The sequence below is a fragment of the Polyodon spathula genome, chromosome 2 (genome assembly GCF_017654505.1).
Source record: "Polyodon spathula isolate WHYD16114869_AA chromosome 2, ASM1765450v1, whole genome shotgun sequence".
In the NCBI taxonomy this organism is placed as follows: domain Eukaryota; kingdom Metazoa; phylum Chordata; class Actinopteri; order Acipenseriformes; family Polyodontidae; genus Polyodon; species Polyodon spathula.
Genome location: NC_054535.1, coordinates 44,135,680 through 44,152,163, shown reverse-complemented (window position 1 = coordinate 44,152,163; position 16,484 = coordinate 44,135,680). Strand labels below are relative to the sequence as shown.

The 16,484-nt window shown below is 38.8% G+C and overlaps 1 protein-coding gene across 5 annotated transcripts in view; it reads right to left on the bottom strand.

Annotated features, from left to right (window-relative positions):
• LOC121296937 (zinc finger protein 827-like) overlaps positions 1 to 16,484 on the bottom strand; it is a 44,758-nt gene that overhangs the window by 2,062 nt on the left and 26,212 nt on the right. For 2 of the 5 annotated variants that reach the window (XM_041222888.1, XM_041222906.1), the window contains exons 5-13: positions 13,442 to 13,687; positions 11,265 to 11,504; positions 9,746 to 9,803; positions 8,935 to 9,035; positions 5,446 to 5,583; positions 3,164 to 3,335; positions 2,516 to 2,682; positions 593 to 802; positions 181 to 358 (exon numbers count right to left, since the gene is read on the bottom strand). In XM_041222888.1, the coding sequence (XP_041078822.1) occupies positions 181 to 358; positions 593 to 802; positions 2,516 to 2,682; positions 3,164 to 3,335; positions 5,446 to 5,583; positions 8,935 to 9,035; positions 9,746 to 9,803; positions 11,265 to 11,504; positions 13,442 to 13,687 (1,510 nt within the window). Of the gene's footprint in view, positions 1 to 176; positions 359 to 592; positions 803 to 2,515; positions 2,683 to 3,163; positions 3,336 to 5,445; positions 5,584 to 8,934; positions 9,036 to 9,745; positions 9,804 to 11,264; positions 11,505 to 13,441; positions 13,688 to 16,484 lie in introns of those variants that run through there. The other 3 variants (XM_041222895.1, XM_041222915.1, XM_041222923.1) reach the window with 2 other exon arrangements.

Below are 16,484 nucleotides of genomic sequence, written 5' to 3'. Positions count from 1 at the left end.
AAACTTTGACCGCTAAGTGACTACACATTTATGTTTACATATATGTTTAAAGAATGTATGGACTGATTACTAGGGCTCACAATGTGCTGCCGTAATGAAACTACATTTCTAACCAAGCCGAGTGAAGCTACAGTACGGGACAAATCAAGAATGAACCTCTCTTGTACTTGCTTTCCTTACTTGAGCCCTCCAGTCGGAACGGTATGGCATTTCTGGTGTTCCAGCAGCTGCTCTGGAGTCTTCATGAACTTGTGGCAGACGTCGCACTCGAACATCCGCGTGATCAGGTGGATCTGCAAGTGCCGCTCGTACATCATCTTCGTCTTGCAGACAAAGTTACAGAAGACGCATTCGAAACCTGGAAGGCAATGGGTTTATAGGAGCAACTGATGTTTTCACATTCCTTTCCTCTAGCACCCTTTTCCATTATAAGTAATTTAGTTCACATTTTTATTTTACGATTGCCCTTCCCCCTATGAAGTATTCTTATTGCTGTAATAATAAATTATATCAAAAGTACTGTCTACATCATAAACATCGTTTAGGAAAAGTACTCCTCTATGTTCATATCTTCTGTAAACTTTAAAGGTACCTTTTTCAGACTTTTCCTCTGTGCCTGATCCAGAGTGGCTCCCGGAACTTGATTGGCTGCCTGTTTCCATGGGCGGGGCCAGTAGGCTCTTGAGCTCCTCGTTGCCGTGGGCGATGTCACTGCTCTCTGAGCCATTGAAGGAATCGCTAAGTGCTGACAGTGAGGAGGAAGGGCTCTTTGTCTCACTGAAAGGGCTTTTGGAGTTGTGACCTGAATTCAGAAATTGTCAAATTGAGACTGTGCCCTAAATTCACGACTCCAGAAGGCAAATTTACTGCCAACACAACCCAACCCCCAACCAAAAAGTATACTTTCATAGCATGTGGACTAGAATCGCAGAAAAAATACCAAACACAGCCTAATCAACTTTGGATGTGTTCCCCAAAATGTACCCTTCAGTCAGGTGTCAGTGAAGTAAACCCCTAAACATCCCTGTTACCATGTTTTATCACAGATGTTGCTCTAGAGATAGTCCCAATGAAAAGGGTAGATGTGTCCCTGTCACTATTTTCCTATCTCGCATGGGCTAACCCTTGTAAACGATTGAATGGTTTGTAAACTTGAAGTCAAATGGAAATGTGAAAATGATCTGCCTCAATGATATGTCCACAGCTTAAGAACAATTAACCAATGAAAAGGTTCATTACTACTGGGCACTACCTGCAAGTAAATGTTATTGAATAATACTTGCAAGGAAACCCTCTGAAAGAGAGTATCACAGAATACAACTGTGCAGCATCTACAAATAACCAATGTCAAAGACTCTGGTCTGTACCATTAGTATGATCTCAAGTTAAAGCAATTTGGCATTGAAGGGGTCTTTACTGAGCAACAGATGTATACAGCTATACTGTATACCAAACATGAAGACAATAATTCCAAGTGTACTCTCTATACAAAAGAAACTTAAAAAGTCACCTGACCTAAACATGGTAGACACATTAGGTCAGAGGTCAAAGTCGTGGCTGCCAACACCATTTAGAAGCAAGATTAGAGAAATCACTAATAGATAATAATAATAATAATATTAATAATAATAATAATAATAATAATAAACAACTACCTCTGGCTTTATCAAGCCCCCCTTAGGTTTGATGTTGCACTTCAACTTCCAGTATTTTATTCACTAGGACTCCCATGGAAATTAGATCTTCAGTCTATCCTTGTGTAAAATTATTTAATAGCCATGCAGGCCCCAAGTTCCTCGTTTATTCAACAGTGATAAACAAGGCTTTAAATACATATTAGCACAGCATTCTCAAAGGGCAGAGATCTTTTGGTTATTTTTAGAATAACTGTACTACAAGGACATCAAAAGGTACTTACACTTACAGTACTTACATGTACACAATAACCTGCACTTTGGGTGTAAAGTTTAATATTAATGACAATAAACAAACAACTTTATTTTTTTTTCTGATGGTAGTTTAATTTAAGTTTTAAGTTTCAACTCCGCTCATTAACGTACAGCTCTGTAAACCTTGCGTCAGTCCCATGTGCAAAATGCATTCATGCTGTGTGCACCAATGTCTTAAAAAATGGGACGTCAGGCCTGCTTGCTTTGGGTTGCATTTGAGATTCAAATGCAATTGGAAAGAAAACAACATGATTCTCTTATTGTGCCATAAGCATTGCTCATTTATAGTCCACAATAGTGTTCATTATCTATACGCAGCATTTGTTTTTACTTGAGACCACATGCAGACCTGCAGAACACCTACAGGTATTTGAATCCTTGTGTACATGCCTTCAAAATACTATACACTATACAAAACAATGAACACTTTTCTACTAAATAGATTTTCTGTTTGAAGAGACATCAACAAGGTGAGAAAAAAGTAACAAGAAAATAGAAATACATCTATGAAACAACCGCAGTCAAAAGAACAGCACAAGGAGACATGAAAGAACAAGTCAACACACCTTCATGACCTGCATTTACATGCACCTTCATCTCCCCTTCTTCATTACAGATGAAGTCACAAGTGCCGCAGCATATTGAGAACATCCACTGCTCCTTATCAACATGAAGGGACATGTGGCTGACAAACTGGGCATTCAGCTCGGTCTCAAACCCACACACGTGGCAGCTGCAGGGCGCAGAGAAGACACAGCAGACAAAACAAAACATAAATAAAAGTAATGCACTTTTCATTTGAAACCAACAGAAATATTAGGTAAGAAACAACTACCACGACAGTACAATGCACAGGTGTAAAGGGGCTACAGTGAAAAAACTGGCTTTTATTGGGGCTCAGGTTTGTATTTGACATCACAGTCAAAACTGGGAGATAAGCAGGGGGAAATAAGACTCCCATTGTATAGCAGTTTGACCCATTGCTGGTTTTACTATTTGTTTAATAAGCCACACCTGAGCTTGTTACCTATCCACTGTGGCTAATCAAGCTCATAGTAAGGAATCTGGAATGGATGAGAAAGCTATGCATTAGGAGTCTTATTTCCATCCCTGGATAATAGTAACTTTTATTTGTTTTATATTTGTATTATTATGCATTAATACTATAAAACATATATACTATCACCCCCGACCTATTACTGGGACAGCATTACCAGTAAAAATAGGGGTAGTTCTTGCGGTCGCTGCTCTCCGTGGTCACTGCGCTCACGATTTCCTCAGCGTCAGTGCTCACCAGCTTCACGGAGTGGATCGTCAGGTGCTGGTTGAGGTTGGCACGGCACTTGGCAGCGTAGGGGCACAAGTGACACTTGTACTTTCTCTCTTCTAGAATTAGAATTAGCAGTCAAACCCTGCTGGCTCAGATATCAGAAATGTTTGTGTTTTCTATTTTGCAGTATACAGCTCTGGCCAAAAGTTTTGCATCACCCTAGAATTTTAGGATTGAGACATCATTTTAAAAAGAAAATGTATATGAATATAATTTAGATCTTTTATTTAACATCATGTAAAATCAAAGAAACTACAAAATAGTATCACAAAAGTCTACTGGCAGCTATAACAGTAGTACTTGATATTTACAGTTTATATCTTTCTTAATCCTCTCAGGCATGGACTCAATGAGGCGCTGAAGGGTTGAGTATCCTTTAGATTTCTCCATGCAGCCTTTACACTTGATTCCAGTTCGTTTCGGTTGCATTGGTTGACTTTACCTGTCTTATCAGTCCCCAAACATTCTCAACAGGATTGCGATCCAGCGAACTTCCAGGTCACAATTGAAGCGGTGTGATACTGTTGTCTTCAAACCATTTCTTCCCTGGTTTGACTCGATGGCAAGGGGCTCTGTCATCTTGGAAGCAGAAAACACCGTTGGGAAAATTTTTCTGAGCTGTAGGGAGGATGTGGTCTTGAAGCTTTGCTACTGGCGCTCTACTACTGCATAGTATTGCTGGTCTAGGTCAGGTGGGCTATAAATCATTCTTTCAAACCTGTCCTTGTTTACAGCTGTCCCGGTGGGTAACACGTGTAGGGATCCTATGCTTTTGGCAGGAAAGCATTCACAGATACGGACAGTTTCTGGGTGCTTCGTTGTTGGGACGGTAAAAACTTGGGCTTGTATCTTTCTCCTTTGCAACTTTGAACTCTTAATCCTCCTCGGTTTCCAAAACAGCTGAAGGGAAACTCGTCAGAGAAAATTACTTTGGCCCAGTCATCTTTGGTCCAGCGGTACGTGCGACAAGTGCAGACGATCTCTGATGTTTTGTTTGCTCAGAAGGGGCTTCTTAGCAGACTTCCCTGACACCAAAACATTCTCTAAGAGACGCCTTCTCACGGTGCGCGCAGACACTCCAACTTCTTTCCATTGCCACAGTAGGTTGGACACTACTGGTGGCAATGAGAGGTGGTTGTCTCTCAAACTTGAATGGCACAGGTGGCGATCTGGCAAGCAGTGCTGAGTTTTAGGCGTCAAGACCGGGCAGGCTTACAGCTTCCAGTCTTTATATATTTCTGAATGATCCGAGATACTGTGGTTTCGCTGGCATAACCTCTAATGGCTATATGATGACTGCTAAAACCTTCCTTATGAAGTGCAATGATGGCTTAGCGCATTTCCAAGGAGGTAAGACTTTTCCCCATGGCTTGCTCTGAAGTTACAAAATCTATGTAAAAATCATGCTTACAGCTTAAATGTACTCGCTACCACTTCTAATTGTCACCTTTTGACTACTTCCAATTGAGAAATCATGTTTTTTCATGTTAGATTGTCACATTTTTCCAGTTTTGTCAGTTTTTTGTTAAATATATGGAAAACTATAAAGCAGTATGTATTTTTACTTGTTAACGTAACAGTATTCAGCAGGTTTAATTTGATTTTATGAAGCAAAATTAGATTGTAGGGTGATGGAAAACTGTACTGCCGTAGCTGTACAGTATAGTTGCAGAATAAATAAATGCTCATATTAAAAAGGGTAATTTATTTCGTGTATAATTTTATTTATTCACGTTTATAATCTCCAATACTGAATTTTTGTATTTTTCTCTGAATCGTGCTTGCAGAATCCAAGTTGCCAGTACCTTCTGAGAACAATATGAATCCATAGAAATCACATCTCATTAATATGTGGGTAATAAGATGTGGGTAATAAGAGTCGTAAGGCAACTTGAACAGACAATACAGGATAATACCTGGAGGATTCTGATAGAGAAAATGGAATGGACTGAATTCAGTGTTGGAGTACCAGAACTAAGAATACCTCAGAACGATTGTAAACATAAAAAAAAGGGCAGAGGTAAAAGAAAACATAAATATAGAATGACACTTAAAGCTACCTACCCTTCAAATCTTATCTTATCCCCACTTAGTCAAAGACAAACCCTGTGAACTGCCCTGGATGAGGTAGCTCCTGAGATGGCATTTATTCAATGCCGCGCTTACCAGTATGTAGGGAGAGGTGTCGAGACAGTGTCTGCTGTCTCCCGAACACCTTCCCACAGATACTGCAGGGGAACAGCTGCTCGCTCATCTTCCACTGGGGTATTCCATTCCCTGACTCCAGGCCCAGTTTCTCAGAGTCTGGAACACAAAACCCCACCACAGGACACAGTGCTGTTATGACACCTGAAGATGAAGAGCTACAATCTGGAACAGCTTTCCATTGTTCTTCTTTTCAGTGGGTCAATATGACCTGTAAAAATGTTAATTCTTAGATAAATAAATAAATAAATAAATAAATAAATCCTCCAACTGCTTCCTTTTATGTCACTTTAGAATGACTAGTGTACAGTGCTTTGGCTCTATTTAAAATTCAGAGCTGAGAAGTTCCTAGTCTGGCAGTACAGTCCAGTCTTCTAACAGAAGACTGCCTCTACAAGATTTCCCACAATCCACATAAGCTTTTGGAGAAAGTGACATACTGCCTAGTAGCGTTCCCATTAAGGCTAAAATGTGCTCATTTTTTGCAGTAACTGGCAAAAACCTTCGCACTCAGTTTCCTAACTTTCGTTAGTTATTATCATAAATATCAACCTCAATCGAGACTCCAACCTCTCGAGGTAAACCTGTAATTTTAGAGAATTCTTGTAAAGCATTAACAATTATATTTGTGTCTGTCTTGCAGCTGATTCCCCGATTTCCCTTTGTAAAAATGCACGTCACATTCGTGCAGAAATCGCTCGGACACCAGTGAATCTACTGGTACTGGGTGGGCGAGGCAGGCGTCTGGCGATTCTGCATCTATGGATATCACAAATCCCCCCCCCCCCAGTTTTTGTATTTTCAAAAGTTGGCAGGTATGCAGTCGTAAGCAAATAAGAGAACAAGTAAGCAAATAAGACGTCAACAATGGCAAAGCACTGCATTCTTCTATGCTGAAAAACTAAGACCTAGGTACTGCACTGTGCTCAAGGTGGGGCTTTCTCAAAGTAAGTCAAATTAATTGCTTGTTTAATTATCGTTTTGTTTATTTCTTTCCATGCTACCTGCCTTTAAGTTATAATTAGCAATATTAAACGATGACCATTTCTTTATTAAATTATATTAACGGAAGGTGAAGAAACAAGATTAAAACTATTTTTCTGGCTATACATTCCTTAAAGGAAATGTATCGGTTTACTGTGTAAAGGAGGTAGTCACTACACTACACACTGTCTGTTTCATAAAGACATTCTATCTGGAGACACACTTCTTGTTAAATCTTGCAAATAACAAGGCAGAATTAACCATGAAACAACTGAGAGGATTAATTATACATTGACATTCAAAGGGGCTCTATTTAAATTACAACCAGGTAATACACAGCAGTGAACAACGAGTCTGTCTTTTATCCTGGTTATTATTATAATGCCAGTAAAACACTAAACTTAATTGTGGAGTACTGTAGATAGGATTACATGACATTGCTGGACTAAAATGTTTAATAATTTTTATTGTTTTGTAATGCCAGCAATAAGACAAACAGCTTTTTTCAAAACACCTTCACTTGTACACTGAACTACAGTGACAGTGGAAGACTGTAAATATGATCCTCACAACTGTGGTGGACATTTTGTTTTCTGAACTGTTGTAATATAATCCTTAGGTTTTCCTGCTTATTTTTGTGCCAGCCAAGTGATGTATATAAACATTATGACAGATTTGAAGTGTCTTCAGGTGCTCTACTTACTATTACAGCAACAAGAGTCTTATTAAAAAAACAAAACAAAACAAAACAAAAAAAAAACTATTGGCTTTAATAAAAATAAAGGATTGTGGTAATATTAACTATCAACACTATATTTATGTTCAAATGCCATGTTTAATTATTAATACTTTGATAGAAAGTGGGGGAAAAAACAGAATTTGCTATTATGGTTACAACTGAAGGCAGTGCAGACACCAGTGTTTCATACAACAGCATAAAGCAAATACCTGGACTCCTGAAGATAAACATAGAGAGAACAAAGGCGAGAGTGAGGCGCTGACAGCTTTTGTTATGAAGTCTATACTTCATAGCAAATGTATTCCATGGAGAAGGGCAAGGTGTAATAGGAGTGCGAGGGTTGTCTTTCAGCAACACTTTTACATTAATATCCACTAAAGCACCCAGCCTGTTGAATTAGACTTGCTTTATTCATATTTACAAAGCAGCACAGCCTAAAGTATCTGGGCAAGGGTCAGCAGGGGTTGTGACACCATGTAATCGTTTTTTTACGTAAACTTGGGATACCAGGATGAGAAAATTACCCTTTTGTATCAGCAGTTACTAATCAGAGATGTGAAGTGTGGTTTCATTAACTCTTGCCTAGAACTAAGAACTAAGAAATGACTGCCATTAGTTATTGATAATTGAGAGTATTCCAGTGCTTTTTTTTTTTTTTTTTTTACTGTACCACCGTTAGGAATCCTTTTGGAATGTGTCAACCATTTGCAATGTGTTAATGAGGTGTCTGCTACCAGGTTAAATAACGTACCTGTCATTTTTCTTTTCGTTGTCAACATCCCAACAACTTTTTACAATTATAAATGTAACTCAAAGGTATTTTCAAGATGTCTGCTTAGTGCGGTCGGGCCTGAGATCAGAAGTGTGACCTCTCTCTGATCACTATCCGGAGGCGTCACTTTGCTACACGAGTGTGTGGTTTCAACAGAGACTGCTGTGATTGGAACAAACTTACTGGCTGTGAGGCTGCAGTGACTGGGCGCACGAAGCATGGAGGGAGAGGAAGGCGAGAGAGTATATAGCATCTAACAAGTCAGGGACAATATATAATACAAATGCAGTTCGTGTTGACCACTCTATTTTTATTTATTTATTTAAATTTTAAAACATACAAAAGCAGATCTTCTTCAGGTTGGCTTTGGGTAAAATGAAATGATTGCTACATACGTAAAAAAAGTGTCTTGAGAAAGAATATTGTATAATATTAAAAACTACAATAAAATACATCTTAGAGTTATAATAAAATAAAATAAAAAATAAAATGTCACCATGACAATCCAACATATTACAAGTAAAAACAAACTGTATTTGCATTATATATTCTCCCTGTCTTGTTGTCTACTCTCTCGCCACCATCGGTCTCACTCCATGCTTCAGATCTCCACGTCCAATCACTTCAGGCTCACAGCCTGTCATTTTTTTCTAATTACAGCAGCCTCTCAGTTGAATGCACACTCTCGTCACTCCCCCAGCTTCATTGGGGCATATCTGTTCATTAATACGGGTAGGGAAACGACTCCTCCCAGTAGGGATCAGACAGAGGACACACCTCTGACCTGAAATCCGACTACACTCAGCAGACTTTACATTTAGAAAACTGTAAAAAGTTGTCAGGATGTTAACAACGAAAAGAAAAATTACAGGTACGTTATTTAAATAGCTGTAGAGACACGTGGGGACGTGTAACGCTCTCTTTTTGAGAGAGGTTGTAGCCAGTGATTTTATACCTTGGAGTGATGCCCTCCCAGAGGAGCCTGATTCGCTGGGTAACAGGTCCTTGGAGCTGGAGTTAAAGGGTGATTGTCTGAAGATGTTTTCAGGGTAAGGGCTGATAAAAAAAAAAAATGTTAAAAAGAGACAGAAGATTAATTGAGTCCCTAAAATAATTTACACTGGTGTTATTTTTCAAGAGTAACTTGAAAGTATTTGAATTATTTACAACACTTTCTATTAAAACATGTGGAATACAAGAGTGAAACTCAGGAATATTCAGTCTCGATTACTCCAGATGCAAAGGATATTTAAAGGTTGTATTTCTAGATTATGGCTGCCGGTGGTATTGGCACTAATTGATGTTCCGAGGTCTATTGCATCCTCGTGAAACTAAACGACACACCTCACTTAATACTCCTGCAAAATAATCTCTCTCTTTCTCTCTCTCTCCTTATAAGGCGTCCTTTTATTCTGCGGAGCAGGTTATAAGGCTGTACGGTCGTGGCTCACATTTGCCCCATAAAGCCATTACACTAACACTAGTAATCTCATTATAAGGCTGAACACAAATAGCAGTCTCTTAACTATGGCTCCCGAATACGGCGTTATAAAGGGGGAGCACTGTTTTCTAATCCCCAAGCAAATCAGTTGTTGTCAAACCTAGCCCTACAGTAGCTTCCAGGTTTTTAACTCTAAGTACTTGCAAACAGCCTAGAAGACTGTAGCCTCAGTATTTGCTCAATACAGATGAGATTATAAACCTTGACTGTTTTACGCCTTGAAAACTTTTCGTGCAGAATCAATGGGCTCCCTCTTGTGGCTTACCTGTTCATACTGTTCAGGATACTGTTAGCTTTGTGGTTGTGAGCTTTGCTCACTTTTTCTTAAAGAAAAAGAAAAGCTTTATTACTAAACACAGAAAAAATTACAAACATTCCTGCAAGTTAAGTACCTTTCAATATCCATTTATAACAGACATTTTGAATGGTTTGAATATTCCTATTAAATCTGTAAGTGTATTGAAGTTACAATTAAACATTTATTTTACGTCATATTTCAGCAGAGTAAATAATAATAAATGAATAAACAGACCTTTTCATTTGAAATTGATATTTCAATACATTTAAACATAATGATAAATAATTAATAATAATAGTTCAATATTTCTGGAGGGAAGCCTGTCTGCCTAAAAGCGTGTTTTTTAACTTTATTTGTAAAAAAAAAAAGAAAAAAAAAGAGCCAATATCCTAAAACTGTTTTTTTATTTTTATTTTTTTTACATCAATATATAACAGCTCTCTTACTATTTGTCTACGTGAAGTTTTCTTATTTATCTTTAAAATTCCACAATTTTCTTCTTTTGGTTCAAACTCATATCCAGGTTACAAAGTTTTACTTTACAGAAATTGTATCCATTCTATAATAAATAATATGCAAACCTGTGGCATATACCATATTTAAAAAAGCAGAGGGTTAATTATTATCAGCAAAACATGCCTGTGTTGCTTTCCTTTTAATAAAAGATTATTTATACAGAATTAGTATCTACAGTCAATGGTTTTCTCTTGAGTTCAGTGTAAGTGACAGACTGGGTCAACAATACTTATTAACTCGTCTTTAGAGACCCACATAGACAAACTAGAGCCAGACTTGCTTCTAAAATTCACAGATAACAGCATTTCCTGACCATCAATAGGCAAAGAGCTGAGAGTTTTTGCATCCACCAAGGCTATTGCACATACTGAAAACTAGCAAACACACACAATAAAATGCATCCACTCTAAATAAAACTGATAGCTAAATGTTGACTAAAATACTTATTAAACTGAATGAAATATAAGAACATAAGAAAGTTTACAAACGAGAGGAGGCCATTCAGCCCATCTTGCTCGTTTGGTTGTTAGTAGCTTATTGATCCCAAAATCTCATCAAGCAGCTTCTTGAAGGATCCCAGGGTGTCAGCTTCAACAACATTACTGGGGAGTTGATTCCAGACCCTCAATTCTTTGTGTAAAAAAGTGCTTCCTATTTTCTGTTCTGAATGCCCCTTTGTCTAAACTCCATTTGTGACCCCTGGTCCTTGTTTCTTTTTTCATATAAGCCTTTCATTTGACAGCCTCCCTAGATAGGTTTCCAAATAAAGTTTTAAAAATAAATTACGGTACAAAAAAGATGGAAGTACAGTCACTACAACCTCAATTCAAGAAGCAAACTGGCCCTATCTAACGGTGTGTATGAGCCCTTGTAGCCACCTAAGAAGTTTTAACGGCAGTCAAACTGGATGCATACCAGGATTCCCAGTAAAGTTATCAGGTTTCTTTCTCGTAATCAAGTAATCTCGTACCTGACAACTGGAAGAGGAGCTCGGACGCCATCTTGACAGATATATCCTGGCTGAAGAGTGGTTTCTGGTGGTATCCCAAGGCTTCAGGTAAGTTTGGTAGCGGCTCATTTTTTTCCTGCCTTGGTAAAGTGCTGAAGCCGAGCATGTGAGCAGAGGAGGGAAGGTCCTCGGGGGTGTCTACTTCCATTGGTTCTGCTTTCACTGTGACCTTTTGTATATTTGCTTCTTTGATGTTTTCTGCTGAAATCAAGCAGAAAGATGTGTCATTTCCCAGGTCTCTGTCCCACACCTTCGCTAATGTTCTGGCCAAGGACAGGACTTTAAGGTTTCCCCAAGACTGTTACCATACAGAACAGCCTTTTTTGGTTCAGCAGCAAAGAAATCAACAGAAGAATGAGAAGGAGAAATGAGGCGGATCATGCTGCTTACTGTCAGGAATGTAAGTAAGGCCTGTGGTTCTGCAGGTTGTACTGTGAACTAGTCTCATCTTTATGTTATCAGCTCAGGTGCAACCAGTCATCTCGTAGTAAATCAGGAAAGTCACTCTAGATGCAATGACAGCCTATAATATACAATGTACTACAGTGACACATGGTGAGGGTCTGTGCAGGTTTGGCGATTTTGCAGACACCAACAGGACCCTTGGAGGTTCTACAGAACATACAGAATTATCATTTTATAGCCTTAATCGACAGAAAATTCTGCCAATATGTACGGAACTAACTGAATAGGAAAGGAGCAGCTGGAACACTGATTGTAAATCAGGGTCCTGTTTACATATGTATGTTTTGCACAGAAGAATGCAAAACTAGAGACTATATGCTACATATGTATGCAGGAAATTATTGGCTGGAGTCATCCCATGAGTTGATGGTGGGAGGCTTGTATTCTATAGAAATCCAATCAACTAACCAACTATTTTACTGCTGAGTAAGCAACACTCATCGTGCCTGCTGCTGACCTACACTGAAAGCAAACTATAATCTCTGTGTTAAAGATGTTCCACATGTCAAAAGCAGAGCTGCGCTAGAACAGGTAGAGAACAGCGTGCATAGGAGTCTGGCGAGCTGATAACAAGGTGCGAATGAGCACAGCAGAGCTGTGAAAACCCCAAGAAGAGGTCACAGAAGGGTAAAAAATCTACACAGCAGATATCGAAACGACACTAGAATGAAAGTGAAAAGCAGAGACTGTGGAAGAGAGAGGAGTGCGTGAAAAATGTCTCATTTTTATCAATGCGTTTAATTTGGTAAAGGGGGCTACTTTGCCAATACAGTTCATTTTTTTTTGCTCATGGCTTAAACTTTGACGTTAATTCACAGACCAGACAGACAAATAGATGTCAATTAAATGCCTTTAAGTGGTCCAGTTCGAGAAAACAAAGTGGACTTCATTATTGGTATTTGCGTCATGTTATGGAAAATAAAATGGTATAAATTAAAAGGTTTCCACGGCAACCCTACTGTAACATGCCAGACAACTACACTTAGCCATTGGATGTAACCACTGACAGCAGTAAGCTACAAGCAATTTATCCATAACTTCAAGCACTTTATTATAACATTTTAATAAAACTAAGAAATCAGAAATTGAAAAAGATCAAGTGATCCCCCCCCACCCCACTCAAGCTAATGCAAAACATTACACAAATAGTAAACTGCTAGTTCAACTTTTGAGTGGTACTAAGGTCTGTAGTATAAATTAATTGATAAATAGACACCAACGAAATTCCGTGCTGCTGTCTGATTTCCTCATTCTAGACAGTCGTGAAGGACTTTGAACCGTCAACGCTGTCAGATATACCAGCTCTGCGGAGATGAACAGTCATAGCTCGCATGGCTTTCCAAAAGAAGAAAACCAAATAAAATGAACAGGTAAACAGGTTAGTAAGAATCTGTCATGATTTTTTAAAAATTGCACCCTGATGTATTGATTTCACACAAGAATACTTTCACCAGCTACATACAGGAGAGTGTTTAAAAACAAATGGAAAAGGAAATCTTTCTGTAATTTGCTCCTAAATATGTATTAAGTGCATTTTGCTGTTTTATCTAATGGTTGAGATACATAGAATCCAACACAACTTTATCTAAACATCTGCTGAAATAAACATTTTCCATTTCCCCAGAGCAAGGGGTTCTGATGTATGTCTCACACTGTAAACTATAACCTAATACCTGAGAGTTTCATCAGCAGCTCTGATGCCACCTTCATGCTGATGTCCTGACTCAGGAGGCTGCTCTTTGCCACCGGGCTGCCTCCTGTTGTGTTCAAGGGCCTCTCAGGAGCGCTCACTGCTGGAGGCTCCTGGCAGAACAAGTAGCTCGGCTGGCCCTGCGGCACCGTGGGGCTCATGGACTCTTCAGGCCGGGGTTCCTCTTTCACGGTGAACTGGGGCTTTGAGGCTTCTTTTTGATTTGCAGCTGGAGGGAGAAACGAAAGTGAAAGACCATGATTGGAGTGCACCGACTCTGAGTGCATACTGGCAAATGTCAGAAATAAACATGACAACGCGTTACTTTGGACATTCACCGGTAAATCAAGAGTAACCGAGTGCCTTTCGCTAATGACCAAATGTGCAAAATAAACTGAAATTTATCGTAACATATGCAGTATGCATAAAACAGCAAAAAATTGAAAACTGCATCAAAATCCAAATGTCTTTTACCTGTTCAGTATATCGCACCATAACATGAACTATGACAGGTAATATAATAAACATTTTAATAGTTCAAATGTTTGGTCTGAACCATGCTATCTGGCTAACTAATTGAAGTATATACATATTATCCCCAATCCAACAGGGTGTCAGAGCAATACAGGCTTACACTGGATAGTTTCATAAACAGGATAGATGGAATACAGGTTTTACTCACTCAGAACTATTCACTTTCAACAGAGAATGGATCCAAAAACATTCCACAGAATATAGCAACTTGTAAAAATCATGGCATTTGGTAAGATTAGTTCTAGAACCATTTAGAATACATCCATTTAAATTTGATAAAATGAGGCAAAATGTAATTTCTCTGCTTTATGCTCTTCAATACCAAGCAAGAAGGGAACTACCACTTTGCTGAAAGCATTGGAAAACACATCTAGCATAACAATGTAAGACTTGTCTAGCATATGCATTGCGAATGCTCCGCCAGCACATATTCCTACTCGGTTCTATACCAAACCCCAGCATTATCAATCTAAAAACAGTTACAAAGATCTGAAAATGAATGCTCATATCGATTATTTCTACTGCAGGCAGACCTGGCCCTGCTGAAATGCAACTCAGGTTATTACTGTGAAACCCCCAGAGATCAATCCAGTAATTCTTAGTGTGTTCTTTTTAGATACAACGCATTATGTGGCGAGATACTGTCTGTCTCCTTAGGCCTGGGGTCAAATCACAAGTCTGCAATGAGCTCTGCCCCAGTCTGGAGGTTAGGTTAAATACTGTCCACAGGGACTAGAGGGAGCCAGTCATTGCCTTCTTTTTATAACCCACTTACACTCTCTGAAGACAGCCATTTATACTTCCTGCACCTGCAGCTAAACTAGATTAAATCGATCACACCAACCAAGCCTTCCTGCACCAAGCACTCCTGGTTAACATATGAAACAGCCCTTGTTGTTTACCACTAGCGCTAGTTTTGTGTGTGTGTGGGCAGGATTTTACTATCAATGTGCGGACAAAATTTGAGAAAATGTCCCCACAAAGACAGTAACTCATGAAAAAACGACGCTGTGGGGATGTTCCCACTTTCTAAAATACGTTTTTAAGAACTAAATAGGCCTTCAAAAAATAAATAAATAAAAAGCCAAAAATACCTACTTTGTTGTCGACTTTCACTGTGTGTTTGTGTGAGAGAGAGAGAGAGAGAGAGAACTCTGCCAAGAAAAGGATAAAGGGGTTCCACAGCACTCTCACCACACATATTTAATGACCCTGCACGGCAAGCCACGTTTCAGGTCATCAGACGAGGGAGCTACTGTGGTGCTCAGAACTGCCTTAGCCATCAACTACTCCTGACAGAGTTTTCTGTTCGGAGACCAGCAACAATAATAAAATATCATCTACTCTGCAAAAGTGTCCTTGCACAGATTAATGTCAGTATGTATTACAGACAATAATTTAAAACAGACGGGAGCAGGGTGAATTGTGATGGGGGGGGGGCACGCTGAAGACATCAGGAACCAGACAACAGGAATAAAGAAATTAGTTATTGAAAAAATGGCCTGGAATTTGATCAGTGTGTCAAAGGATCTTTTTTTTTTTTTTTTTTTTTTTTTTTTTTTTTTAAACAATATGAATTGCAGACGTCTGAATCTGCAGGGAGTTTGGAGTTTTCTTCTGAATATTCAATTCAGAAATAAGCAACCAACAAATTTAAACAAGTATGTACATTCAGCTGTAAATTCAAAATGAGGTCTATCAGTGACATGAAAAAGTGAATGACTATGACACACATTAACATCATGTAGTGAATACTATGTCTCTGTGAATGGATGTACATGCGCCTTCATATTGTATATCCCCAGGTACCCTCTCAATAACTATAATAAATAAAGAATATGGACATATTTAAAAAATAATATTACAAATGTAAGTGTGACAGACTTTAGCATGTTACATATTGTAAGGTCTTGCTATAAATAAAGGCACACACACAGGGGCCATGGCCACGCCCCCTGCCCCTGCTGCAATGCTGTCTCTGCTTGCATTCTGAGCAATATAACGGCTTTTATTACTTTTTGAAAACGAGTGAATATCCAAACGGATATTTAAATTATGAGCGACATTCAGCCCGCTGTGGGCGATAATTAACTTTCCAGGGTATGTCATAGTCATAGAAAACGCTAAATAAATAAACTGCAGCCCAGCTGAGATGGGTCTTTCTACTGGGTGGTTTCAGGCTGTTGACACCTGTCTCAGCAGTAAGAGTGGTATTTTTTTTTTTGACTATTGCTCTAACAAATCTTTATCTGGCTCATTATGAAGCACTTGTCTCCTCATTCACCGCTCGCTGGGTTTCTGTGAGCTGTCATCTAATATCTTCATTAAGTTTCCAACACTATGATAGAAAGCTGACACTTCGGTGTTAGGTGGCAGTACTGATTTTAAAGCTGCATGGAGATGCAAATGCAACACAGCATTATTAATATCACGCTAAAAATGTATTATTATTTGAATGTATTGGTTGGTGTTTATTTAAAAGAATAGGTTAA